The following is a 27818-nucleotide window of genomic DNA, read 5'->3' on the forward strand; positions in this document are numbered from 1 at the left end:
TTCAACATGGAGATGAGGCAAGTGATTTAGTTTCAGGGAGATTAATGGAGTCAAAGGAAAAGCAGCAGCAGCAGCAACAGCAGCATCAGAAACTGGGTCCTTCAACTGCCCATCATAGCACCTCTGCACCAACTCTGTGGGCCAAGTGCCAGACAGGGATTTGTGTGTGGCTGCGTTTAAGACTGTGGCATGACTCAAGAGAAATCAATCAAAATAATGGCATTTGCTGTCATTTTATGAAGTTAGTCAAACAGTGTAAAGCTGAAATGCCAATACTTGTGTTCATGGGAAAGGGGAAGGCACAACTATGCTAAAAAGTATCCTGCTAAAACTTTTAAGGATAGATTTTTCACAAAAATCTCTATGCAGCCCAACAGAGGTTCCTGCCACAATTTAAATCTTTGCCGTGGCCAAGACTTTACGTTCTGTTCCCCTCCCCACCCCTTTTATCATTTCTGAACTTAAATCAAAGAAGTAAAACCACAGATGCCCCCACGCCAGCCACTCGGCTCTGTGGATGTCTCCTGTCTGACCACAGCCCACGGCGAGCCGGCTGACATCACCCTACTGGCAAGAGAGCACCCTGATAAAACAACTAACTGCACTCTAACGTTTCACAACCCAGCTCACCTCTCACAAACACATGACCATGCAGGGCAGAAGCCCCGGCAGCCAAGGCTTATTCATTTTCTTTCAAATAATACTTCTTTGTCTCACGGACTAGCAGCTGGGGAGAAGATTGTGAAGTCAACCTCTTTCGAACAGTTCAACTCGTGGCTATCCCCATTCTAGTTAACTTTTCCTTTCTTCCTTTCTTTTTTTCTTTTGTCTCTTTTTTTTTTTTCAAAGGAGGGCTGTTAGGCAAGACGATGAAACCCAGGCGAGCCAGCAGAGATAAAAGATGTGACGTAGTGTCTGCCAGCAGTACAAGGACCACACAAGATTCTACAACTCAGGGATGGAGCCCTCTTTCCCATCACCCCTTGAGGCGCAGCACAAATGCCTTTCCCGCTGTTCCCGTCAGGTAGCCCCAGACTAAGAGCTCTAAACTTGCAGAGCCCGATCTTATATCTGGAGGCCGAACTCTCAGCTAAAGGTCACTAATGTCCACTCAGCCAGGCAGGGAGAGGCTGGGGAGGCTATGCCATGTCCCGAGCACTGACTGAGCTTAGTTTGAGATCAGATCTCGTGTTTTCGTTAGGGCAACAATGAGATGAAAGAGAGAAAACAATCCCGCAACTCTGGAGGTCACTGCCAGATCAAAACCTGCCAAGGAGGGGAGGAGACCAATGGGCTGGCACTGAAAGAAAATGGACTTCTTGACTCAGTACCAGGAAGAGAGCAAAGATTCATGCTGTGCCTCAAGGTGAAGGAACACACGAGAGACAAGGGCTCCATCCGAAAAGCCCAGGTGAAAAGGAGGGGTCCCTGGAGACCAGGTGGGGGTCTCATCCAGATTGAGACTCAGTATGTCCAGGTGGCGCCTGCTCCCAGACATGCCCCAAGGGTGGATGGTGTTGACAGTCCCTGATGGTTTTAAATATCTGTAATTCTATAGGGGCAAGAAGGGAAAGGGTAATAAAATAATCCCAAAGAAATGATAGTAAGATGTCTATAATTCTCAATATCCATTCTAAATATACACTAGAACGTTTTAAAAAGTTGAACAGAAAGGTTAATCTGAATATCAAAAAGTACTGAAAATATTTTAAAGTTAATTAAAAATTGTTATATTCACATCCACATATTACTCATTTAATTAGCAAGTTCTACATTATTTAAATTAAATTTGCATTCAGGGTTTTAAAAGTTCTTAAAATCTCACTTAGTCTATTGAATATATAACTGAACTGTATCTTCATAGATTATGTAACACTAACCTGGGTGAAATTATCACAAAGTAAGAGGACTCAAATTAATGTCTTACTACACATCATCCTAGCTTAAAGAAAAATTCAGGTACCTAACAGTGACATAATAAGGCTGAAGATCATCAGATCTCGGTGTTAGGTTTGGTTTTGGTTTGGTAAATCGTGACTGGGATTCAAAAAGATCAAATACCTGTCCATGTCCTCAGTTTCCTGAGCCAGATCTAGTAAGCACACCAATGTTTATTCTTGGTCCTCCAACCACAGATCGCGGCTATGGCTATAATACGGGATACAGAGGGTTCTGAGTAAATCAGGGACGAAAGCTCTGCTTTTACTGTACTGCTGCAGGTGGAAGGACTGTGTCCACCTGGATATTAGTATCAGACAATGTAGCTCATGTCCTCACAATGTCTCCATCTGGGGCCCCAGCACTGACACAAGACCAAGATCTGTGAACCCGAAGAAGATAACATCGAGCAGATAACATCAGTTCAAGAAGCTTTAATGCCAAGTGCACAGAGCCCTCCTTAATGAAAAAGACATTTTAAGCCTGCCATAAAAGCTTCACTACACTTGCAAATCTACTTTTGTAACATGTTACGGTCAATGAGGAGGAGGAGAACTATGAAAGCGAAGTGTCTGCAGATGCAATTGAAATCAGGCACTTTGCTAGGGGTTCCATTTCCTCTCAGGGTGTAGCTTATCATAAATGTTTAGAAGGAACTGCTGAATGAGGGTTGTTCTAACCTCTTCAACATTGGGGCCACCTCCCGTGGGACTCCACTTACCACTAAATAGAGGAATTAGGCTGAGGCGGAATGGTATCGCCTCTTCAAAACGTGAGTTAAAAATATCCAAAGAAATTCTCTTTAAGCCCTTTGGCGTGTAACAGGTTAAACATCTAAGGTAGCATGGTAGTATCTGCATCTTCAAAATCTTCTTTAATTAAAGGGAACTCTGGAGGGTATGACTAAGTCAGGGGCCCTGGGAGGGCTGAGCCTTAAAATCAGTCACCGAACACTGGAGAATGAAAGAGAAAGACAACTTTTGGGAAAGGAGGGAGTGACTGGAAAATTAAACTTTCCTTCCCCTGATCTCCCGTAACATTCTGAATCTCTAGAACCAACTTATCACAGCTTGTGTACCCAAAGTGTTTCCCCATGTCCTGCTACTCTTTGTGACACCTTGTGTGTAGCCAGTGTGCCCTATAAGGCAGGGGGCGTCATTTCTGCACCCCTGACCACAACAGCCCAGTGCAGAGGACCAAGGCAGGAAGTGGGCTTTGCAAACACAAAAAAGGTATAATCTTGGCAAAGTCTCTTCATCTCTCTTGAGCCTCTATTTCTTCACCTACCTTGAGGGAATCTTGTAAGAATCAATGAAAACTTACATTAAGTTCCCAGAACAGGTCATTTTTTATTATACTATTTGTTGAATTGCATCTGTTGATAAAACTCCCATTTAGAAGATGAAATGAATAGAGGCAAAGGGAACTTCTCCAAATGTCTCTCCCACTATTCAGGAAAGTTCCTCTCCTCAAATAAACTTAGCACATATAGAGTTTCCACCAACTAATCTAAAAGATATAGTGCCAAGGAGCATGGGTCAGTGAGCAGTCCAAATCTGTTCCACTGGGGGTGAGCAGGGCGATCATGGGGCCACTACCTGACTTCCTATGACTGTTTCCACATGTGTGAAAATTCGCACAGAGGCCTTGAACTAGTTCAAGGATTAAACAAAAAACTTGGCACAGTGCCCAGTGCTTGCTAAACCCGTGACTCCTCTTCCCTATATATACATTCTCAATTCATTTGCTTGCTTCCATTCACCTTTTTCTCAACTAGAATGTGTTCGGAAGTCCTCTGGCCAATTTGTATTCATCTTAATCTCTGACATTCAAATCCCAACCCAAAGATCTCCTGCTGCAACTTTTGATACCTTCTAGCTGGGCTGAACTGCATGGCAGAGTCCTAGTGACATTCTAACACTGACCACACCCAGCTTAAAAACTACAGATTCCGGAGCAAGACTAACATGTTTGCTATGGGGTCTCTCAAGAAATAAACAGACCATCTTGTTTTCTGTAACATATTCTAGACCAGACTCTAAGGAATAAGATGAGGCTCCTGAGAACCAATTCAAATTCTTACACGAACTGGCATATGGACTGCAGAAGGCCATGTCCGGGACAACCTATTTCAAATACGAAATCTCATTATCAGCTCCAAAGCCTTGACAGTAGGAGTTGGCAGGTAACTAGAACACGACAAATATTCTAAGTCAAAGATCTCGGAAAGTCATTCTGCTGTCCCACAAAGACGCATTAACCCACTTATTACTTATCGTTGCTAAATACGCTGGTTTCAGAAGCCCCAGAGTGAATTTTCCATGGATTAAAATAGGACAGAAAGTTCAAAGACTCCACAATACTGAGAGAGGGAAAGCAGCATTAAGAAGTCAGGCGTGCACATAATTCAAATACCTAATAACCATGAAGACTGGTAACATGAGCAATTTAAAGTAAGAGTTTGCAAACTTTATCGCTGAAAGAGCTCAGTGCCTAAGTAAATAATTTTATTTTTCCCAACTTTTCACTTCAAAAAAAATGTTTTAGGCTATTAAAAAGCAGAATGAACAGACAGTGAATACTCCATTCCCTTCACCTTGCTATCAGTTTTTAAAATAACCTGTAGACATGATATTTCACCCCTAACTACTTCAACAAGTATCTTCTAAGAGCAAGACATTCTCCTTCATAGTCACAATAGCATTATGACATCCAAGAAACTTAAAGTTGACATACTATCATTAATATCCAATCCATATTCAAATTTCCCCAACTAAACTATTTCTTTGGGAGGGAGGGGGGTTTTCTAGGATCCAATCAAGAATCACATAGTACTCAATGTAGTTGTCAGTTGTCACGTCTATTTATTTTCTTTTCTATAAAGGAATTTTTTCTTCTCTCTTTTTATCCTTTTCCTGACATTGACATGTTTAAATAATCCAGACCAATTAGCTGTCCTACAATTTTTGGTGGTCTTGTCATCTCGTGATTAGATATGAGCCGAGCGTTTCTGGCAGGAACGCTACAGAGGTGGTACTCAACGCACCGCTTCCGGTGGAATGGGGTGCCGCTTCATCCCACGGCTGCTGAAGTAAGCTTGACTACCTGGCTAAAATGGTGCCCACAGACTTCCCTAGTATAAAAATAGTAACCTTTCCCCTTTTACAGCCATAATTTGGGGGTACAGACCTTGACATTATCACTCAATCTCTGGCTCATTTATTGAACATCATTTATTCGCTATGGAAGAGACAAGAGGTAAGCTAGATGAAACGGGGCACCCCGATTATAAATCAGTACAGATATGACCTGGGAAACATTTTTATATTAGAGATGGTTAAAAGAAAAACATAAGAAAACTCCCAATATAATCAAGGCCTGGCTTCTACTCTTCCTGGAATATAGGAGGTGCTCAATAAATATTTGATGAATAAACTGACCTGAATGGTCCAGGCAAATAAAAACTATTGACACCAACTGACCATCCTTCCAGTTCTTCTCGCTTTGGGCAGACAGTCTTCCAACATGGCCACCCAGCCTCCCATCACAAGAGATTAAAGTACCTGATAGACTGGGTTGCTAGAGTAAATCTAAAACTTTTCAATCTGGTAGGCAGTCTAGACCTCCACAGTCCATCCCTTCAGCCTTACTCCTCTCTCTCCAGGCTTCGCACTCCTCCCCGACTCCGCTGCTCAAGCTGTTCACTCACGCTGGGATGCTCTTCTGCCTCCCCTCCCACCTATCTAAAGCATCTGCTCACTTTCCGATCTGGGCTACAGTGTGAGTCCTACCTTCATCCTTGACACATCAGCATTCCTTGGTCTTCACTGTCTTAAAATATGTATAAGCCTTACTGTCTGCATCACACAGTGCCTCTTAATCATGTCACTGAGCTACAGCACTATTTACCAACATTTTGACAAAGTTGGTGAGCCATCAGGCCACTTCATGGACTTGGGTTCCAGGGGCACACCCTCAATTATTTTCTTTGCTCTGAAAGTTGCTGCCAACCTTTCTTCCTGAGATGGTCCTTATCCCCAAAGAATCATTAAGAGGAACTAGTAACCCTGCCAAATCATCCAAGAAACTGACGCACAGAGCTTTTATTTTGAAGGCTAATTGCTAACTGTTTAATATAATCCTATCTAAGGAAGGTATGAGACTTAGGACTAGCAGAAGAAATAGGAAATGTGGTTCTCTCAAAAGCATTTTAATAACTGGTATGTTTGCAGGAATTAAGAAAAACAAAAAGATGCTTGCTATCTGGTACTTGCCTAAAGGAACTTTAGCTCTTGTAGGAGTGATAAGTCATGGAGATAAATAACTATAGCAAAGAACATGATAAATGTCAAAATAAAAGACGTGGCTCTTTAAATGGGTGAACTATTTGGCATGTGAATCACATCTCAATAAAGCTGTTAAACAACAACAACAACAAAAAATCACTGAGGACCACAAAGAGGTTTGCTTATATGGGTTATATCTATCTATAACTACCATGTTAGGAATAAAAAAAATTAAAAAGGAGATAGTGTTCAAATTTTTGAAGATAAAGATAAACTCATTACATTAAAGAGAGAGAGAAGCTTATGGGTAGTTTGTAGGAAAAACGCATAGATTATGGCTGTAAAAGTCAGGAGTGGGATTTGAAAAATAGGTAGGATTTGGACACTTAGAAATGGTGGATATGGGCATTCTGGGTGGGGACAAGTGTATGAACAAGTGGAAGAGCAAGAACGACTTTGTGTGTGTGTGTGCGCGCAAGATCAATCTAACTGGAACTAAAGGCTAGCAGTAAAAAGTTAGGTTAAACAGATAGATGGGTCTGTCAGATAATAAAGGGCTTTGAACTCAGGCCAACCATTTAGACTTGATGCGACAGGCAACTGGTAGGGAGCCATTATAAGTGTTGACATAACTAAAGCAAAACTTCAGAAAAGGTGGTCTAAGGACACCAAGCTGGATGACTTCTTGGATGGACACACCTGAACAGGGAGGAGCCAGGACAGTATTGCATGAGTAAGGTGCAGAGAGGAGGGTGTCAAAATGTTCACATCTGTGAGGCTGGAGAAGAGGCAAGTCTAAGAGACATTTTAAGGAAAGATCAGCAAACTAGAAATATGTTTCAGCTAGCAGGGTCACCTGATCTTTTCAAAACAGGCCATTATTCTTATCTTCCGAATAATTTTTTCAATACTCATACTGATCTTTTTTTCTTCTTTAAAAATTGAGAAACCCTGTGAATTGAAAAAGCCAGAAAGCTATACTTTTTTTCTAGCTTGTCAATATGCAAGAGGGAAAATAAAAATTGAGTTGCTATATAGTTCCATATTTTAAATTCTACAAGTTAATCTAACAAAGTCTAATTAGCCTTCTACATCTACATTTTCATTACTGTCAGTTGACATTTTTAACATTCTAATAAGATTATTTTCATTGTTGGAGAAAAAATTCAGTATACCAAAACTCATTTTCTTTAAATAAAATAATACAGATGCCCTATTGTTTTAGTGGCATGGGTTGTGCTAAGAGCTTCCAGTTATCTATGATTAATCAACATGCATGCAATAGATATTCCCTGGTAACACCTCAGTTATGAAGAATATAGGACATCTCAAATAATAATACATATTTGTTGAAGAAAATTTCTGAACAGTGTGATTTAAAACAGACTCAATGAAATCTACCCTATGTTAAAATAAACCAATTCTAAAAAATTATAACATGACATCTTTCATTAAATTGGTGCGAAGCTAATACGCAGTTTTGTTGGTTTTCTTTTTTTCACAGTATGTAGTATATTTTGGAGTCCTTTTATGGACAGATTTTATTCAATAATTGTAGTTTACATAAGATATTATTAAAAGATGTTTGTATCCCCCAAGCAAAAACTAAGAGACTACTGGAAGTGAAGCCTAAAAACATACTGACTAGCTTGAAAGAGTATTAAGATATTTATTGCAGATGTACTGGAGAGGCAAACAGCTAATTTCATATATGCATAAGAACATTTAATATATTAAGAATAACATCTTATTTCATATTAAGAAAAATGGCATTGCAGTGGAATGCAGCATTAACCACAGAATATGAATTGCTTTTTCAAGAAGCTATTGCAGAGTTGTTCCACAAATATTACTATTATTTGGAAATCTTAATATCTTCATGCAAAAAGTCTATCCAACCAGGAACTTCTGTATCCTTACCAAGTTCCAAGAAAAGAGACTGTTAAATAATAAACTAAAAGGTCATAAAATTTAATCTGAAAACGAATACTCCACTAGCATGTAGAATTTGGTATGTTTCCAAAACACAATACATCCCTATGATGCTGAGAAGTTTTAAAGGCCATTGTGAAGGTGAGTTCCCCAAATTAAATTTAAACAATTTAAAATGTTGGTGGAGGAGTATGTTGCTTCCATTTTACTTCTACTTTTCTCTAACCTGTCCACCCCCACCTTTCTTTTTTAAGTTTACATTATCCAGTGAGCAAATTTTATCAATGAGCAGCCAGAAAGGGCTAACTCCCTTTGGTGTATTTACTTAAGATATGAAGGTCAAACAACCATTGTGCTCATAAAAGTTGTGGCCGTTTTGGGGCCTACTTCAGGTCTCTCCTTACCTCTGAGTGACTCATTATGAAGCAAAAGAAAGAGGAAAATTGAGTTGATCAAAGGCTGGGCTGTCATTAAGTGAAAATGATCGAAGATGAAAGGCTTACCCTCCACTTCAAAGGTACAGCTGAGCGCGAGTGAGCTGACAGCAAGTCCCTGGCTCTGAGATGCAGCCTGTAGTGTAATGGACTACATGGCCTTCCTAGAGCCATTTATGCTCATTATGCAAAGCAGAAATGCAAGGACAAATACAAATTCAAATGTTTGCCTCTTAGATGTAAAGGAATAGGTAACCCAAAATATAAAGTGTCAAACATCACTTCTGCACTTGCAAAACTGAAAATGAAAAACTAAAGAGGTTCAAAGACTGCTGAAGAAGTTGACATCACTGAAACAATGTATAATTATATTTAAACATAGTTTTTCCTAATGCCCTTAGGTATGTAATGAAATATAGCTTCATTTTGAGAGAGCTTGGATGTAGCAATGTCTCATTTCCCCAGCAGTCTAATGCAGGATACTTAGTGTGTTGAGGCAGAGGGACCTCCAGATTTGCTTGAGGCTTTGGGGAGAGCAGAGCAGAGAGCCAGGATGGAGCTGGGGAGGAAGAGCAGGAAAACCAAGTCCTTTATGATTCTGCAATGGTCCCCTCAACCCACCCTGCCAATCCCTGTTCCCCACCCTTCTATCCATACATGGTACAGACAGAAGCTCCTTTAGCAGTAAAGATTTTACATTATAAGGGGCCCTTAAGTCATTTAGTCTAATCTCCTTCCTCGAATTGACTCCCTGAAATGACTATAAAAAGGGATACGTAAAGGGGAGGGGGCCACCTTCTCTGCCTGAAATACTCAGGATAATAAGTAACACTTAGGAGTACTGACTTGGTGCTGTGAGATGTTCCAAAAGCTTTGTATACATGAATTTGTTTTATCCTGATTACTTGAAATCTCGTTTTACAAAGGGTGAAACAGAGACCAAAAGCAGTTCCTAATCAAGCTAATAATACTTTGCAAAGTATTTTCATGTAAGAATATAGACACAAGTGCAACTTTGCAAAAAACTGAATGAACAGAGTAATAGTAACAAACAATATTCCATACTTCAAATCTCTAAATTTTACAATAGCCTTATTGAGATCCATAAAAAACAAACAAACAAAAAAAACGCACAATGCCACACTAATAACAGATTGCAAAACCTGCTTGTGTTCTGACAACCTATTTTTTAAAAACCATGCTGACAATGACTGTTAAAACTGCTCCCATGCTAGAATGCTCTTAAACTGACACAAGATAATGGGACTTAGACTTATGAAGAAATACAGCAAAAACTGAAGCATTTTAATTTGGGGTCTATTGTAATAACTTCTAGCCAATTAGATGATGAGTAGTTTGCAACCACTGACATTTATATTTCACTATTAGTTCTCTAGGTGCCTTATTCTCTGTGCCATTAACTTTTAGGGTCTAGCTCTTTGTCAATCTCACTTCGACCATGCTTTCTAGGGATTACAAATCTGTAATTCCACAGCACATTATGGCACAAACCCAGTCAAGTCAGAGAGACAGATGTGAGCTCATGTAATCGAGAGGTTTCCATCTGTTGCACTGAAAACTGAGGCCTGAAAGACTCTTGGCATTTTCTTAAATTCATTCACGGCCGCTCAGGTTTGAGGAGACCCATTTACTTAAGCACTTGATATTTTAATATCTTAAACAGCAAATGGTTCAACCGTTCTTGGTTCTTGCCAAAGGTAAGTGGACGGTCCTTGAAGATTCTCACAATAGACCTATTATGGATCGAAAAGGTGGCTCAAAACACAGAGGTGATAATCCCAGATGGAGAAAGTGACATCCACACACATACATCCAAACCCTAACTTCCACATAGAATCAAGTTCCACCACTAAGACAGCAGCCCATCTATTGGGATACGGTCACGGCACTAAAGAAAGAGGATCTTATTTTAGTACAGAGTTTAAAATGGGTGTTGTATACTAAAGAGAAATCATGTTTCTTTCAGAATTTTCTCTAAGTTGCTAGTGCTGAGTATTTTTATGACTATTCAGGTAGGACTGACTGCAAAGTGGTCCTGAAAGTCTGGGAATAAATGAACTTCCGTTCAAGTCTGAACCTGACCTAACAAGCTCCTATTTAAAGCAAAAGTGGGTCTCAGTTTATTCTCATCTGTCTGTGGAAATTCTCCCCACTGTTCTTCATTCGGCGGCTCTTATCCACCACTGAGCACGGCGCTTTTCAAAGTGTGGTCCCTGGACCACCGGTATCAGAATCACCTGAGATGCTTATTTAAAATGCATATTCCTAGGCCATACCCCAATCCTAATGGAAAAGTTGTACAGGCACCCCAGAAAGCTTTAATTGTAGCATGCTTCTCGGGAGGTTCCATGCATGCTAGCATGCATCTTCTGTTGTGCCTCTTCCACTTTCGAAATTGATCAATCCTATGATCAACCAATACTATAATCAATCAAACATTTCCAATTGCCTAAGAAGCATTTTGGCACCGATGCAGTGAAATGGGGCGCTGATGGCTGCATCTGCATGATCAAGTCAGGAAAGGCCTGAAGAACCACATTCAGAAAGCAAGACGGGCTGTTCTGGTTACCTCTAGCCAAGAGTAACATGCAAAACAGCTAAACATGCCCTTTAGGAGAGCTCACCTCTCTTTTCAAATAATGATCTATTTCTCTCAGCTTTTTAAATGTCCGCCGCTTTAATGGTCAGAACCTTAGGTAAGTGATCCCCACAGGTGCCTCAGTTTCACCATATAGAAAATGGGCACACCATCTGCTGCCTGATATTCCCTATAATGCGTACACTGCTATAGACTTCCGATGGGTCTACTGTAAACCCAAACAACTCGTCCCCCAAAAAAGTTTTGAATTGGGCCCAATAATTAATAAAAGCCTTGCAAAGTCCAAGACCACCAATTTGTAAATTTCTCAGTCTAGAAAAATGAGCAGAGCAAGGAGGGGGGCAAAAATAAACTTCTACTTTATCTGAGAAACTAGTCTCGACTTGCTCAGCAGGAAACTGCCAGCATTCTCTCAGCTAGGTCTTCAAAATTAAATTGCGGCCAGCCACAAAGCTTCTGTGATCTGAGATGCCACAGAGGTAAACTGAGGATGGAGTTAAACTATGTCAGAGGAGGGGGAGATCAACCTGTTTTTTAACAGGTTGATGGATCCACCTGTTAAAAAAAACTCATTTCATTTTGTGGTTATTTGTTAAACAAGAAATAAAATTAAAACAACTAAGAAATAATTTAGGAAGAATCACATATTAACTTCTAAAGGTTTCCTTCTCCAAAAATTTATAAGTGCCAGAGACTTTTTCTTTTGTACCGGAAAGTTTTTCAAATGATACTTTGTAACAGAAGGGATGGCTCATGAGAGCAGAATGCTGCCATTTGTGTCAGCTAATTCATCTATAGCAGCACATTTCTTTTAAATCCTGTAAGGAGGCATCCTAAGCAGGACTGGTAGCATTTGGCAGTCTATCTTATCTGACCCCATGACAACTGAGAACAAAACCACAGAGCACTTAGTTTATAATCCACTATGATATATGCTGAATGACATTTGGTTCTGAAAGTCCTTGAAAGTACAGGTTTGAAAATGCCAAAGACTTTATGTCTGCCTTTCTAGCTATATAGATACACGCACATACACACATTTATATCTACAATTTTTTTTAAATTTACATGTATTTATAACATCAATTTTCTATATAGATATATACCTAGATACATAGACATCCATGTGAAATCAGAGATCTAAAATGTGTATATGTGTGTATATGTGCATATATATGTACGTATATATACACATATATACATATATATATAGCCCTCACACCTAAAGTGTAAATTTCTTGACAGCGAGGAGTCTACCAATTTCACAAATAGACATTGCTTAAGCAATATATGAATGCATGAACAAAGTTGAATAGAATAAACACAAAGCCAGAGATTGCCAGTCTACCTGTGAGCAGAAATTATCACTCAGCTAACTAAAACTAAACCAATGCTATTGCTACAGAGAGATTATAAAACAAGGTTGCGAACATGACATTTTGCTGGGATTCAAGTACAAATCAGCAAACAAAATGGCTTATTTTTCTCCTGCTTTTTCATAGCTTAAGAAGAGCGAAGAAGGCATTATAGTCTGTGTAACTGCTCAGCCCAACCTTTATCCAGGAGCTACTGGTGCTTCTTAAAAAAACATTATTTCTTGGTTAAATAAAATTTGGTATATTCATACAAGGGACTATTATATTATTCAGCACTAGAAAGGAACAATGTACTGATAATGTGCTACAATATCAGTGGACTTTTCCTTATGCTAAGTACAAAAATCCAGTCACAAAAGACCACATACTTTATGATTCCATTTATGTGAACTGTCCTGAATGAGCAGACCCATAGAGACAGAAAGGAGACTGGTGGTTTACTGGTGGCCCAAGAGAAGAGGGAAATGGAGAGCAATTGCTAATGGGTACAAGATTTCTTTTGAGGGTGATGAAAATGTACTAAATGTAGATCATGGTGATGGCTGCAAACTCTGTGAACATACTAAAACCACTGAATCACATACTTTAAACAGTGAATTTTTATAGTATGTGAATTACAGCTCAGTAAAGCTGTTTAAAAAATACTAATTTTTTAAAAAGATCACCTTTAAACAGCTACAGTAGAAATGGAGCCAACATTGAGAAAAGTAAATATGTCAGCTCTTTTTATCTTTCCAAGATCCTCAGTAGGTCCTGGGCATTACAACTGTCGCAGCTGCAGTGGTAACCGTGTTAAGATGCCTCAAACATGGAAGGGAAATTCTTCTGAACCCAAAGAAATAAACTTTGCAACACACAACCGTGTGTGCGCGCGCATACACACACACAAACATAAAATCAAAACAACATGAGTCCCAATATGGTTGTATATGTGTCCAAGTGTTGTCATTCATGTCACCAGAGGTTCTCTCATTCTCATCATTACTTAAAAAATAAGCTCCTGAAAGGGGAGAAACTTGAAGTTTTTTGTTTTTTTTTCTCTCATGACACATAAGATCTAGTGAAGCTAGAGATTTCATCATCTTTAAAGGTAGTAATAAGTATTGTAAGGTGCCATGAATATTTGGTGAACTGGACTCTAAACACCACTGCGGTAGCTATGAGCTGTGATTACCTCCCTACGCTTCAGTAGACATGGAGGATCCATTCTACAAAAAATCACTTACAAACTAGGTAGCATTCACATCTTCCATAAAGCGAGGTGAAGAACAGGCTGCTACGACTTCACCAACAGCCACTGTTCTGTGCAACATGTAAATGAGTGAACGAAGATGAATTGAAGAACAACAAAGCCAGCGATTGTCAGTCAACCTAATATAATAACCAAATTATCTCAGCCATCTAAAGGGCTCTAGGACTTCAAATCATACATTTACTTAGTACTTACCATGGTCACATCGCAAAAAATAAGACATGCTACTAGCAGGGAGAAACCATTTAAAACCGCAGTCCTTAACCTTTTTGACACCAGGGACCAGTGCTCCTATGAGAATCTAGGGCATGATGATCTGAGGTGGAGCTGAGGCAGTGATGCTAGGTGCTGGGAAGCAGCTGCAAATACAGATGATGCTTCCCACTTGCCTGCTACTTACCTCCTGCTGTGCGGCCAGTTTCCTAACAGGCCACGGACCAGTACTGGTCCACATGAACCCCTGATTTAAAAGATGATACACTCCTTGCCCTCGGCATATAGTTCAGATGTGGTGATTTCAGGTATGTATGTATAATATGAAATGTATATAGATGTATACATACAGTGAAATTACGATTCTTATTTTTTGGTTAACATGCAAATGAATGTCATTTTCAAAGCAGTCATTCTAGAATGTCTTGAACCTATTTATTCCAGAAAAACTGTCACTGATTAAAAGATATTTTCCAACTCCACTTGTAAAACTGGATTTAGAATGACATAGGGAAAACCAGCTTATCATTTTATAAGCACACTTACACAGAACTGTGCCTGGCAAAAATAAGGGCTCTGTTAGTGTTTCGTGCGTGTGCGTGCGTGTGTGTGTGTGTGTGTGTATGTGTGTGTATTACTGGTCACCCTTGAAAATATTCAGAAGAATGTATCTCAAACCTTGAAAGCAACTTCTAAAAAAAAAACAACAATGTTCTGAGAATAAGATCATCACAGTGTTAAGGTAATGTGTAATTTTCCAAGGTAAGTATTTCCAAGATAAGATTGAACACCTTACTTACTTAGTTGTTACATTTGTTTGCTTTATTGTCACACTTTATTTACACAAAAGATAACTAAATACAAGGTGATACAACTGCCAAATGAAAAGTACAGACTATGTAGTCTACAGAAATTCAAAAGAGGATAAAAACATCATCAGGCACTTGAGGATTTAAAAGGTTACAGTACAACTCCTACCTATAAAAAGTGTCAAGTTAACTGTCATAGAGGGAGGCTGAGCTACACCCTGAAGGATATAGAAAATTCATGTCATTGGAAATGAGCAAGAAGGGCATTCCAAATGGGAGGGAAATTAAAAGAACCTAAAGAGAGAATGGTAGACAAATCAGAAGAGAAATCAAACTGGAGCTAAGAGAGCTTAACCCTGGGCTTTATTTTAACAGGTCAGTGGTTGACGAATCATTACCAAATAAGACAGCGATAAAGGAAAGTGTTCCCCAGAAAAGAGCTCCCTGTGCCACAACGGTGTTGTTTACATCCCTCAATCTGGCCATCTGCTAATTTCCACGGCTTGGACTTACCCGTTTAGAAAAACAACCCCTTCTTTGGTGATACCAAAATCACTAACTCTGCCCTGAAATTAGAGAAGAAAGAAACATATCCCAGCCTCTAACTTAGATGATAAACGCATCAAAAGTAGAAAATGTGGTTTTTTTTGCAGTACCGTCAGCAGTGTCATAATAAGTATTCCAATAAGTAATGAATTATAAGTTAACAATGAAAAATACCTTAAGATTGTCCATAACCCCCCAGTAGGGTTAAAATTTAAAAGACTGACAATACCAAGTACTGGTGAGGATGCAGCCGTCCTGGAGCCCTTCTACACTAATGGTGGGAGAGTAAGATGGTACAACCATTTTGGAAAACAGTTAAGTGGTTTCTAAAAAAGTTAAACATACCCAATGACCCAGCAATTCCACACATATTTATCCAAGAGAAACGAGAGCATATAACCACAAAAAAGGCTTGTATAAAAATGTTCAGGTCACACCGCAAAGTGAATGTATTTAATACCACTGAACTGTACACCCAAAAATGGTTAAAATAGTAAGTCTTATGTTATACATACTTTACCACATTAAAAAAATAAAATAAAAGGTTAGAGCAACTTCATTCATAATAGTTAAAAACTGGAAACAACGCTAATTTCCATCAACCTTAGAATCGTGTGGAGGAGGGACTATTCCATGGCGTGATCACTGCCAGACCCACTAGTCAGGTCCTGGCCGGAGCAGAGATTGCTTCCTAAAATGCCCTCTGAGACTGCCTAATCAACCCTTGTCCTTTACCATAGGGGATGCTGGTTCGCACCAGGCCACTGTCTCCCAACCCACAAGCAAACATTCCCCTTATCTGGAGTGGGCCATGCCCCAGTATCCCATCCGTCCTGCCCTGTCCTACACAATCCCTGGGCACCTGCCATGCAACATGGAAGATTTCCATGACGTCTTGCCACCACCCAAGATGAGCCTTGTGTGTAAAGTTCCCTCAATAAATTTTTGATTAATGATGGAGTGTGTTAGCCTCTTCCTATGGTCTCTAGCCTGGGGAAATTTTACGTAACAAATAGGTGAGCAAATTGTGACATACTCATACAACAGACTACAGGCACAGCAATGCTAGAGAATAAACTACCAATCCCTGAAACGACACGCATGAGTCTCAAAAATAGTATTAGCACAAAAAGTCAGAATCAATGACTCTGTTTATATGAAGCTCAAGAGCAGAAAAAACCAATCTACATTAAGGCAAAACAGCGGTTATCTTAGGGGGATGGATATTGACTGGCAAGGAAGCATGAAGGAACATTCTGGGGTGATAGAACTGTTCTACATCTTGAACTGGATGTGGTTACAAACGGTATAAACATAGGGGAAAAAATCATAAAGCCATACCCTTAAGATTTCACCATAATTAACTGTGCCTCAATGAAGGAAAAAAAGAAAATTCAACAGGTGGAACACTCCAGTTCATTCTCCATCCATATTAAGCCCAAGATTTACACTTGTTGCACTCACCAAATACTCTGTGACCACAAAGTTGGAGCTCATAATAAAAAGTGCCCCTGGGGTGCTACAGCATCTATCCTAACCTGGAAATATCTTCTCAAGTCTGACCATAACAGTTTAAGGACATAAAACTATTATATTGATTTCTTAGGCCTTTTTTTAATGTATTGAATTTTTCAATTCTAAATATATTTTATTCCTATTAGAAACCAAAGGAATCATTTGACCTCTCTTAAGTTGATAATAATATAATAATAAATGCTAGTTCCCAATATAAGAGAGGGATAATGGAATAAGGCATCTGACTCTGACAAATAAACCAAGTATAAGATTCCACTCTTGTAAGATTCTAAAGGAAATTTTTTAAAAGTTTCCTTAATATATTTTTAAATTCTTCACAAGACCACCAAAGAAATAAATCATCCACTGAAATCTAAATTCTAAAGTCTGAAAATAAAAGCATGGATACAACTTTTAAGCATGGATACAACTATTCTAAACAGTAAGTAAGCTAAAAGACATCAACCTGTAATAATAACACTTTTCACAATCTGCAATTATCTTCTTTATTTATTTACCTGTTCTGTCTGTCTCCCTTGCTAGAATGTAAGCTCCAAGAAGTCAGGGATCTTGCTGTCTGTCTTGTTAATGGCTATATCTCTAGCACATAAATCAGCACCTGGCATATAACAGGTATTAAATATTTTCCCATAAATGATCAATGCATCTAATATACCATCCAAAGTCAAGTAACTAGAAAATAAGATGAGTAGGGGCAGTTATTTCCACTGCAACTGTTTCCATACAGAAATTGAACCTTAAAAGGTTTTCTTATCTTTCTTCCCCTCTTGTTTATAACCCTCCTTTCCCCAGCTATCTTTCCTTCCTCTAAAAACTTCCTAAGAGTTAACAAACTCACTTGTGTTACCAAGTATCCCTGAGTTAATCACACAATATCGGTGTTTCTTATCTCCAATGAAAAGACACTGGAGTAGATTCATTAGCAGACACTACTGTGCTTGGTGCTACGAACAAAGAGAGAAGACAAAGCTCTAGCTCTCCCAGAGAGCTTACAGTAAGGCAGACAAATGAGTACGCAGCACCGTGATATAAATTCTCTGACACAGCATGCATGTTTGAAAATACGAACACAACACCTAATCCCCATCGAGAAGGTAGGGGCTGCAGGGTCAATTTCCAGAAGTCATCTCTGCACTTGAGAAATGAACAGAAGCCAAGAGAAAGGGCAGTGGGATTTCAGAGAGGAGCAATGGCTCAACTCAAAGGAAATCAATTTGATTCATCTGGACTATGTATGGGCTTTGGGTGAAGGAATGGTACAAGTTAAGGCTGGAGAGGTAAATTCTGGTAATACTGTGGATGAAGGTCTTCTTAGAAGGGAATGAGATTTGAGGCAGGGTCAGCTATGGGCTTGTTTTAGTAACAAAGAAGAAAATGAAGACCTAAAAGAAGAGTTTCTATCACCTCTTCAACTTCTCATTCTACTGTTTGTTCCTAGGTGACCATTCTTGCCCAAAGTTTCATTTTTTTTTTCTCTATCCCAAACTAGTGGGGGCCTCTCCTCTGAGATCTAGACTCATGTACCCAACTTTCTAAAATTTATCTCTTCTTTGAGATCTCAAAGATCTTCCAACATATCCAAAACTAAATTCATGACCTCACCCCAGAACCCAGCCCTCTTCCTGTGTTTCCTATCTCTGTAAATGGGAGCACCATGCATCCTCTTGGATAAGCCTGAAAACCTGGAAGGCACCCTCTAGCACCATGTCCTGTCAGTCTTCCCTCCAAAGACCTCTTAGATCTACCCACTTTTCTCCTACTACACAACCACCACCAGAATTTGGGGTATCACCATCTCTTGCCTAAACTAACCATAACAGGTTCACGCCCTCTTCTATTTCTACGTCTTCACCTTACTCCCTTCCAATCTATTCTCAAGCTGCAACCATAGTTTGTTAGTATTTAATGCTGGTCAGCCTGTCTCACATGTTTACACCTCTGCCTACCCACTACCAGGAACTCCATCAAGGCCCTGTGCATATAGCTCACCAGTACCTTGTTCCCTAAGGAGTGGATACTTGCTAAGTATTTGGGCCAAGGAGTGTTAAGAATTTTAAGAATGTGGAAATGAGTCAGCACCAAATGGCACAGAGTTGAACTAAAGTGAAGACTAAAAAGTGTCCACTGGACATCATTTAATGACCTTGATCAGAACAATTTCAATGGAGTCACAAGAGCAGAAATCAGATGGCAGTGGCTAGAGAATTGGTAGAGGGAAGATGAAAACACATTGACCTTCTTCTGATGACTTGGATGGCAAGGAAGAACATCTAATAGTTGGGAGGGGAACACAAGGTTTACGGAAGGATTTGTTTTTGTTTTAAAGTTGGGAGAGACTTGTGTATGAATGCATGATGAAGAGAAAAACCCAGGAGAGGAAAAAGAGCAAAGTGGAAAAGAAACAAATCACTGAAAAGTCCCCGAGACCAGAAGGGTTGGGACTTGTGAGCACCAATAGAATGGCCTTTCACTGAACTTAAGGGAAAGAAATAGGGGGATGAAGTTGAATTCAGATGAGTCTGAAGGCGAGAGAGCCAAGCAGATGTGGTGTTTCCTATATTTTCTCCTTCAATGATGTATAAGAATTCTTGCAGCTCTTTAAGAAAGCCTTCTCCCTGTCCCATTGTTGGACAAATATGGAATGCACATGTGTGTGCATATTCTATATTTTTTTATTGTGTTGTATATCTATTACTGGACACCAAGAGCAACATTGGATGTCTACTGTTAGTTATGGAGCTCTGCTACACTCTTCCTCTTCCCCTACCAATATCAGCCACCTCTTACTGGTATACAGGAAAATGGCTCCCATGGTCGTCTCCAGAACTGGTAGCACTCGTTCCCAATCATGAATTCTGCAGAGTGCTAGAGAACTTTACATAGGTTTTATACCAAGAGTGACTACTATTTTCCACCCTTTTTACCCTCTACTCAATAGAGCTTAAAACCTGATACAGCTATTACATATTCCTTTTAAAAAGCTACCAAATCACTCTCAGGGGTGATTTTAAGCATTGGCAAAAAGGTCATAGCTTTTCAGCAGGGAAATAAAACAAGGGTTCTCTGTGGGGTCAGCCAATAGTTTATCAGTTACTCATCAGAGGGAAAAAAAAAAAGTTTAAAAGAATACACATAGTAAAAAAGTAAGAATGGGGGAAAATGGGTACAGGAAAAAGCTGCCGACATGAAAATAAAATTTAAAAATAATCCTTGTCACTTTAATAGTGCTGCCACATAAAGTAAGATGAGTTTGTTTTTAAAAAGGGGAAAATGTCCAGAAATTTGCACTCATCACTCCCTCAACTGTTATCGGGAAGAAGCACAGACTCTGTCCAGCTGGATTTGGGGTAGTGTAAACAGCTTTGCTAAATTGCTTGGCAGAGTGCTTCTGCATCGAACCATTAAATTCTGGAATTCACTCTATTAAAATCAAATCATTAGCCAAGAAAAATTAGCAGGCAACTATTTTCATGCAAAACAGATATAAAAATCAAGAGTAATACATATGGATGATTTGTTTTCATTCATAATTTTAGGTGGTACATAAGGCTATTGTTTCAGATCTTTGTTTCTAACAGCCATCTCTATACAATGTAGAGTATTGTCTGAATACTGGAACAATTTAAGCTTTTTCTGTGTATCGAAAAGTCCCTGGATTAACATCCAAAGAAACCTGGCACTGCCACATAGTTGACTTGTAACAAGTCTCAGCCTTTAAACAAATTGCTTATTAACGCAGAATTAAAGTCACTGGTCAGATCTTAATTAATAAGTTATGTATCTGCAGAAGGGTCCCCTATTTTACTCTCCAAAACTGTGCACAATTTTTCCAACACAATTTTCCATTATAGCATGGATGGTGAAGAGCTTTAACAGGTGGCGAAAACCATGAACAAAATATTGACTGAAAAAAAGTTCAGACCCAAATGTCACCACTGCTATTCAACAAACTGTGCAGCAGCAACAGGTGAGTTCAAAGGAAGGCTGGATGTCCACATGTATTCCACAGCCAAGATTCCCCAGACTCTAAGATAAGCTCGCATGATGTGAAAAAGACAACCTCTTAGCACATGTCCACTGCTTTAAAAGACTTCATAAACAAAGACACAACAGAAGATTTACAGGATAATTCCAATTACATAAAACTCAAAAAACAAACAAACAAAAAAACCCACCCAGACAAAAGTAAGCTAATTTGTTCAGAATTGAACACATAGAGTAGTAAAGTTATTTTTAAAAGAAAGTATAATTGTGATGACCTCTTCGGGTTGAAAGGAATTGTGACTGAGAGAGAATACTTGAAGGAGGCGATTTGCTATTTCTCGACCTGGTGATGATTACAAGGTTGTTTATTTTTTAATTATAAACTACACATACATTTTGTGCACGTTATGTATATATGGTGTATTCCATAACAGAAAGGGACAAAGAGAGTCAAACAGTGACAGGGAGGCAAAGACTAACCCCGAGACCTAATAAATACATTCCTTAGCACAGTGTAGGCATTCCATAAATGTTGAAGAGAATGAATATTCATTCAGTGGCAAAAGGACAGTAGTGAGTTTCCTCTGATCATTTTCTAAATATATTTCAGTGTATGTTTACAGACTTTTCTGCAAATACATTGGTGAAACATTAAGAGTTCAGAAAGATCATATAAATAGCAAGCAACAAACGGAGAACTGTAAGAATAGAGTTCCTATTTTATTTAAGGTGAATAAACATTCTTCCAACAGGTAGTGAACTTGCATTGTTAGGATTAAAACATACCCTGTATACAATACCCTGAAATTCAAACAATCTATAGAATTCTTTTTTTAAAAAGCAGAAAAGGCAAGATTAATAAAGCAAACTGGTGGAAATAATGCCTTAGAATTTAGCAGAACATACAATATTAAGGAGGCGGGAGGGAGGGGGGTACAAACAGAGAAAGTAAAATCATTTTCAGACTCTGCTTTTAAAATTAAGTGTCCATGGCTGAAGTGGGATTTGGGGGGTGGGGCAGGGAGATGGGGGATATGAGTTCATTAAAAAATAAGAAAGACTATTTTATAAGACAAACTTATCTTGCTGAGCAAGATTATAGTTCCAATAAACCCAAAATGCAATTCATAGATATACTAAATATAAACAGTCACTGAATAAACATTAACATATGTAGGGCTAAAACAGACATAGAAACAATCCCTGGTAAGACTGGTTTCATATATTTGTGTACATGCAGAAGTGCTAAATCTGGATCTAATTTCTTCATGACAAAACCCAGTTTTCTGCAACATCCTCAAAACTGAGCGGAACCAAACTATACTGAGAGGGTTTGACTCCCTCACATGCTGACGGAGAACTTCTTTTTATCTTATGGTATGTTTTTTAAAAATCTTCACAGGAACAGATCTAAGAACCCTAGGAGTAGAAGGCCATGGAGACAATAGGGAAGGAAGGGAGGGAGGAAGGAAGAGAAATCTGCCTTTCCAAACAAAGCCATGTGTAGGCTCCAAGAGATAAACAGCCAAGTAAAATAATCCTTCCAGAAGAGGGCAGAGAAAGGGTGGGAGGCTGGAAGGAAGGAGGAGATAATCATACCTTCCCTTCACAAACTGTAATTAGAAGAAATACAAACTGGCCAGGCCTCTCTCAGGAGAGCTCTTGGGCTCACCTGGGCATGTTTTATTAATCAGGCTCCTCCCAGTCTCTCTCCCTCTCTTCCCTTCCTCCTCCCTTCTCTCCTACAAACAAAAAAGCTAAAGTAAAATGAGTTTCCACAGCAAAACAGTTGCAGATGTTCCACCTCGGAATACACTCCCGGATCTGATGCTGGTCACTTGATATGCAGGGCCGGGGACCAGAGGCTGGTACAAAATGGCTCTGCTCTGTGGCCTTTTCACCTTAATAGTACCCACTGCTCCTAAGTTTCCGGACGCCTCTGAGCTCATTAGACAAAGAACAATGAAACCAGAACTCCATTAAACTGCTAGTGGTTAGACTGGCAGAAAACAAAAGAAATCAGTCACCCCGCCTTGCTAATACCCTAGCAGGGTCTCACTCAACTCAACAACTCTTACTGTGTGCATTTTCCTTTCAATTCCGGAAAATTAATTTACATGTAGCCTGTGATGAAACAAGAGATCATTATGTTCTAAAACAATAAGCAGCTCTAAAATCTGAGGAACTTTAGAATATTCTTTTCTTAAGCTTTCGGATGATCATAATATGTAATTTATTCTTACTTTCTCTCAATATAAATCATACTATTAAATTAAAAGGGAGAGAATTCTTCTACCAAATTACACACTAATGGTTCTTAACCCATAATTAAAGTATCACTAACAGTGGCTTAAAGCCACAGCCAACCATGAGCACATTTATTAGGACCTAAGTTTTCAGCATTATGTAAATACAACCATCAGCCATCTTGAGAAAAGCCCATGGTCTAACCAGCTCCTATTCCCTTGGGGAAACACTCTTTGTAAATTAGCATTACATAGGGCTTCCTCCTCTGCACAACCGGAAAAAAGGTAAAGCAAAACTAAATGCCAAAGCGTCAAGGACAGCAAATGCCAACGTGGCTGGTCACCTGGAGTTCTCAGTATGTCTAACATCACGACAGCCTGGGAAGCTACATCAGCAACTGGCTTCAGAGCAATGAAGAGTCAGGACAGGTTGGACTGCTCATTGTAATCCAAAATGTTGTCCCTGTGCTGGGGGCAGTGATGGTCCCTTGGATAGAGCATGGTCCCTAACACCAAGGAGCTAATAATTAAGAAGATGAGACATTAAATAATTTTGCAGAGGCAGTATGGCATAGAAGAATGATAGACTAGTCAAAACCTCTTAATGAGTTCTCTCCACTATTCAATTCTGTTATAAACTTTCTGAATAAATCTCTCTGGGCCTCCGTTTTCCTTGGCAAAAACAAGGCAAATGTATTAGGTGATGTGTAGGCCCAATATAGCTCTACAAATTGGATAATTAGAGAATATAGACTAGTATATAATCAAGCGCTAAATTACAGAGTAGCAACTACAACTGCCATTGGAGAGATTTCAGATTTCTTGGGTCAGCCACTTCCTAAAAGCCCAATTAGGCACCGTGCCAGGACTACGAGATACAGCAGTAACCAAGACCACACCCTGCCTTCATGAGGCTTTCGCTCTCTTAGCAGAATATTCATAAGCATTCAGAAGGTAGGCTGGAGTTGGCCTATATATAATCTTTTTGTGGAGATGGAAGAAAAACTGGGAGTCAAGTGGGTATAATTTAAACATTCAGTTAGGTGATGAATGATGAACTAGTTAACTGTTCAGGATTGTAGTAATAAACCATGAGGTTTTCAAATAAACACACTAACACAAGCAGAATTCTGCTAATCTGCTCACCACCAATGAAGGTAATCAGTTTCCAGAAATTAGCCAGAAGACTCAGACTCTGCCTGCCCTTTTCCAACCTTATCTTACCCCAATAGGGCCCCACTCTAAGACTACTATTTGTGGTTAATTTTTTCCTTTATTCTCTTTTCGATTACTCTTCTGGACTACGGTAAAAGTCAGGTGCCAGCGAGCAGTCACTAAGCAGAGTCCATATCTAAGCCATGCAGAGTCAGTGTGGGATTTTAAGAAGACTTTGTATGCTACAAGATAATTGGCTAAAAAAAAGGATCCATTTGTGTATAAATTACTAGGGAAGTTGAAGAAAGATGGTGCAGACTCATGGTTTGTTTTGAGGCGTAGGGCTGTGTGTAATACAACTAAAGAATATGGTATAACTAACCTAGAGAATAAAAATAGCCATCAACATCTTAATTCTTAAAACTAAAAATTCAAAAAATTAATCCGCCCCTTATTCTTCAGAGACATGAAACCTGCCTGTGCCCTAAGTGAAATCAAATGCTGCCTACCAACTGTACATTCCATCTTCCAAATAACTTCCCTGGAATGCTGGTGAGCTGTTATATTTAATATGAACATTCTTAAAGTGTTGGATTTAAAGGAGCAATAACTGTTCCAACTTTTCTTACCAAAAAAAAAAAAAAAAAAAATCCCAGCTAAGATTTATGCCCATTTTCAAACACCCCGTTGAGTTTAGAGCAGATGTGTGCAGTGTTTACACTGAGAAAACCACTAGGACATAAACAATCCACTATAAACACCACTCAAATTCTGCTGTGCTTTTCTTCATTTCCTGTGTATTTATTTTGGTGTTAAAATAATGTTAACTTTCATAATAAGGAAAATAGCAGCAGATGTTTAAACCAAACAAACTATAGCATATCAATCCCGTGTATCTACTCAACTTTCAAAATCAAAGTTTTCTTCCTCCCAAATAAGGAGGGAGGCTAGAAGATTACTCTTGTATTTTGCATACTACACAACAACAGTCAACCTGAAGCTTTCCATAAGCATTTCCTCACCACCACCAACTGGAGACATGAAAAATTAATGTGTATCAATTTCCTAACAATCCTTATATTCTTCTTAGGCTGATCATTATATTTTGTTTTGAAAATATCATATTACTCAATGATAATCAAACAGAAATGGTCTTAAAAGTTTTTAACTTTTTGCTCACTAAAAAAAGTTTTAAAAAACTAACTGCAGTAAGTTAATTTCAGTAAGTTAATTTCACAGGAAACAAGCCCAGTCACATGCTGCTTAGACAGATCTAAAGAAGTCTGCCTTTTAAATGGGTAACTTCAGAAGCAAGAGGATACTTAACAGCAGCAGATTCAAAGAAAGCAATTCACCAAAATTCTCATTAGTGAAACAGAGTAAAAAAAAAAAAAAAAACTTTTTAAAAAAACCTTAAGTATGAAATCCTTATCCACAGTTAAAAAATAAAAACCAGCATGAATGAGATTTTTTTCCTTGAAGGGGAAAGGGTAAATTTTCAACTCATTAGGCAAGAGGCCTGAGATTTTTTACATAAAAAATACAAGTGGATCGCATTACCCTCCTCCCAAGTTTCTTCAATGTTTTCTTTTTCAAGAGAAACATTCAGTTCACTATAAGAGAAAACATGGAAACTGCTCCTGTTGAATCAGAAAGGCTGTGATCTGTATGTGGTTACAACAAAAAACTCTCCCTCTGCCAAGCTGAATTCCCCGGGAGCTCCAGCCACTCAAACCCAGGCCATTACCACTTTTTCAAATCGCACGTAGATAATGTTCCAACAGATTAAGAAATCACTTTTTCTCTTCTTACTACCAACCAAGACAGCTGGAAATACTACAGGGCAGTAGAGCAACACCTCATGGTTTAGTAAGTTGTAATGATTAGTAAGAATTCTTTTTTTTTTTTTTTAATTTAGCTTTCTCGTTGTGGTATTGTGCAATCACTTCCATAAGGGACGGGAGTTTGGAGGGAACATCCTTCAATGTCAGAACTCTCTCCGAGCTGTACAGGAAATGGGAAATCAGACAAAGAACCAGTCTGTGCTCTGTGACATGGGTGCCTGCCCCTCCAGTCCACCAAACTGAATAGAAAATTCTGCAGTGTTTGGGACAATCACTCCCAAAATAAAAACTCACTGTAACTTTCTGTTCTCCTCTACATGAAAATCCAAAGTGCTGTTGGAATACAACACAAATACTGTAGATGGTGCTTTTAAAATACATATCAATGCAAAACGAAACAAAAAAACTTGACACATTTAAATTTTACTTGGGTCCTAAAAGTTCATCCTTCAAAGAGAACAACAGAAATCAAAAAGAATTACATTTTAAAGAGTTAAAATTCTGAACAGCATATTGCTAGCATAAAGCAAACTTTTAACAGTTTATATTTCACCTTCTCTCCATCCCCAGCCTCTCCACCTTAATCCTAAAGGCTAGGAAGGAAGCGAGCTTTGTATTGAAAACAGTACATAATAACCAATCACCTTTCAAAAAACCCTAAAGTCCCAAGAAAGAGAATAAAATGCACAAAAGACATTCAAAACCCTATAGGAGGGATGGCCCTGACAGAAGCAATAGGATAGCAATTTCTAGAACAGAACCTCTACCTTCATAGCACAGAATGCCGATATTGTTGTTCATCTTGTCCAAGTACTGGTAGTTCAACAGGTCCATCTTCATAAATAGCATTTATTGGGCTAGCACAGAAAACCAGCTCTTTGCTTTCACCCCAAAAGATTATGATTCAAAAATCAATTACTGCTGAGTAGCTCCTGGCTCTTCTCTTAAACTTCACAAGGACGGAGGCCCAGCCTCAGATGATCAAAACAAAATACGTAAAAGAAAAAAAGTACACACGCACAAAAAAACTGAACTCACACAAAACCCTTCAAGGGTTTAGCTGTAGACGGTATACGTTTTGTATCCTCAATCGAGCATTTAGAAATCGTTTTAGAAGTCTCTACAAGTCTTTTTTTCGAAATAAAAAAGGAGTAAAAAAGAAAAGCACGAAGCACATTTCCTAGGACAAAGCCCCGCTGGCGTTCCTCGCAGCCCGCTGCAAGTTCACTGCGCTGACATGCTGGCTATGCGTGGTATGACTCGTATGTAAACGAGCTTCCTCTTCCCAGCGGGAGCGCGCGCCGAGCATGCGCACTGAATCCCCGGGGCTCTGCAAATGTCAGGGATATTTTCTGCACAAGATCAGCCTCTAAATGTATTAAGTGTTTGAAAGAATGAGAGGAGGTGGAGAGTCTGTACGGAGGAGCTGTAGTGGAGCTGCTCTTGACAGGAAGCAGCCCTGCCACTGCAAAACCGTAGGAGGGAAAAGAAAACCCAGGAAGTTTCTTTTTCAGGAGCTGAGTAAAAAGTAAAAAATCCACCATGGAAACAAACTTCCATGGAATTTAACTCTGATGTAACTTCGCTTTTGGATTTTAGAAACCCAGTGTTTGCTGTGGTACATGTACCACACATATTTTATAAGGT

General features: G+C 39.1%; 1 protein-coding gene across 6 annotated transcripts in view; it reads right to left on the minus strand.

Moving 5' to 3' along the window:
- Nucleotides 1-27818, minus strand: part of VGLL4 (vestigial like family member 4) — a 138398-nt gene that overhangs the window by 48239 nt on the left and 62341 nt on the right. The window contains exon 1 of one of the 6 annotated variants that reach the window (XM_036218758.1): nucleotides 26939-27595. The exons of 4 other annotated variants lie outside the window; for them this stretch is intronic. In XM_036218758.1, the coding sequence (XP_036074651.1) occupies nucleotides 26939-27020 (82 nt within the window). In that variant the 5' untranslated portion in view covers nucleotides 27021-27595. Of the gene's footprint in view, nucleotides 1-26938; nucleotides 27596-27818 lie in introns of those variants that run through there. One more of the 6 variants, XM_036218761.1, reaches the window with a different exon arrangement.

The sequence above is a fragment of the Rousettus aegyptiacus genome, unplaced genomic scaffold (assembly GCF_014176215.1).
Source record: "Rousettus aegyptiacus isolate mRouAeg1 unplaced genomic scaffold, mRouAeg1.p scaffold_m13_p_4, whole genome shotgun sequence".
NCBI lineage: Eukaryota > Metazoa > Chordata > Mammalia > Chiroptera > Pteropodidae > Rousettus > Rousettus aegyptiacus.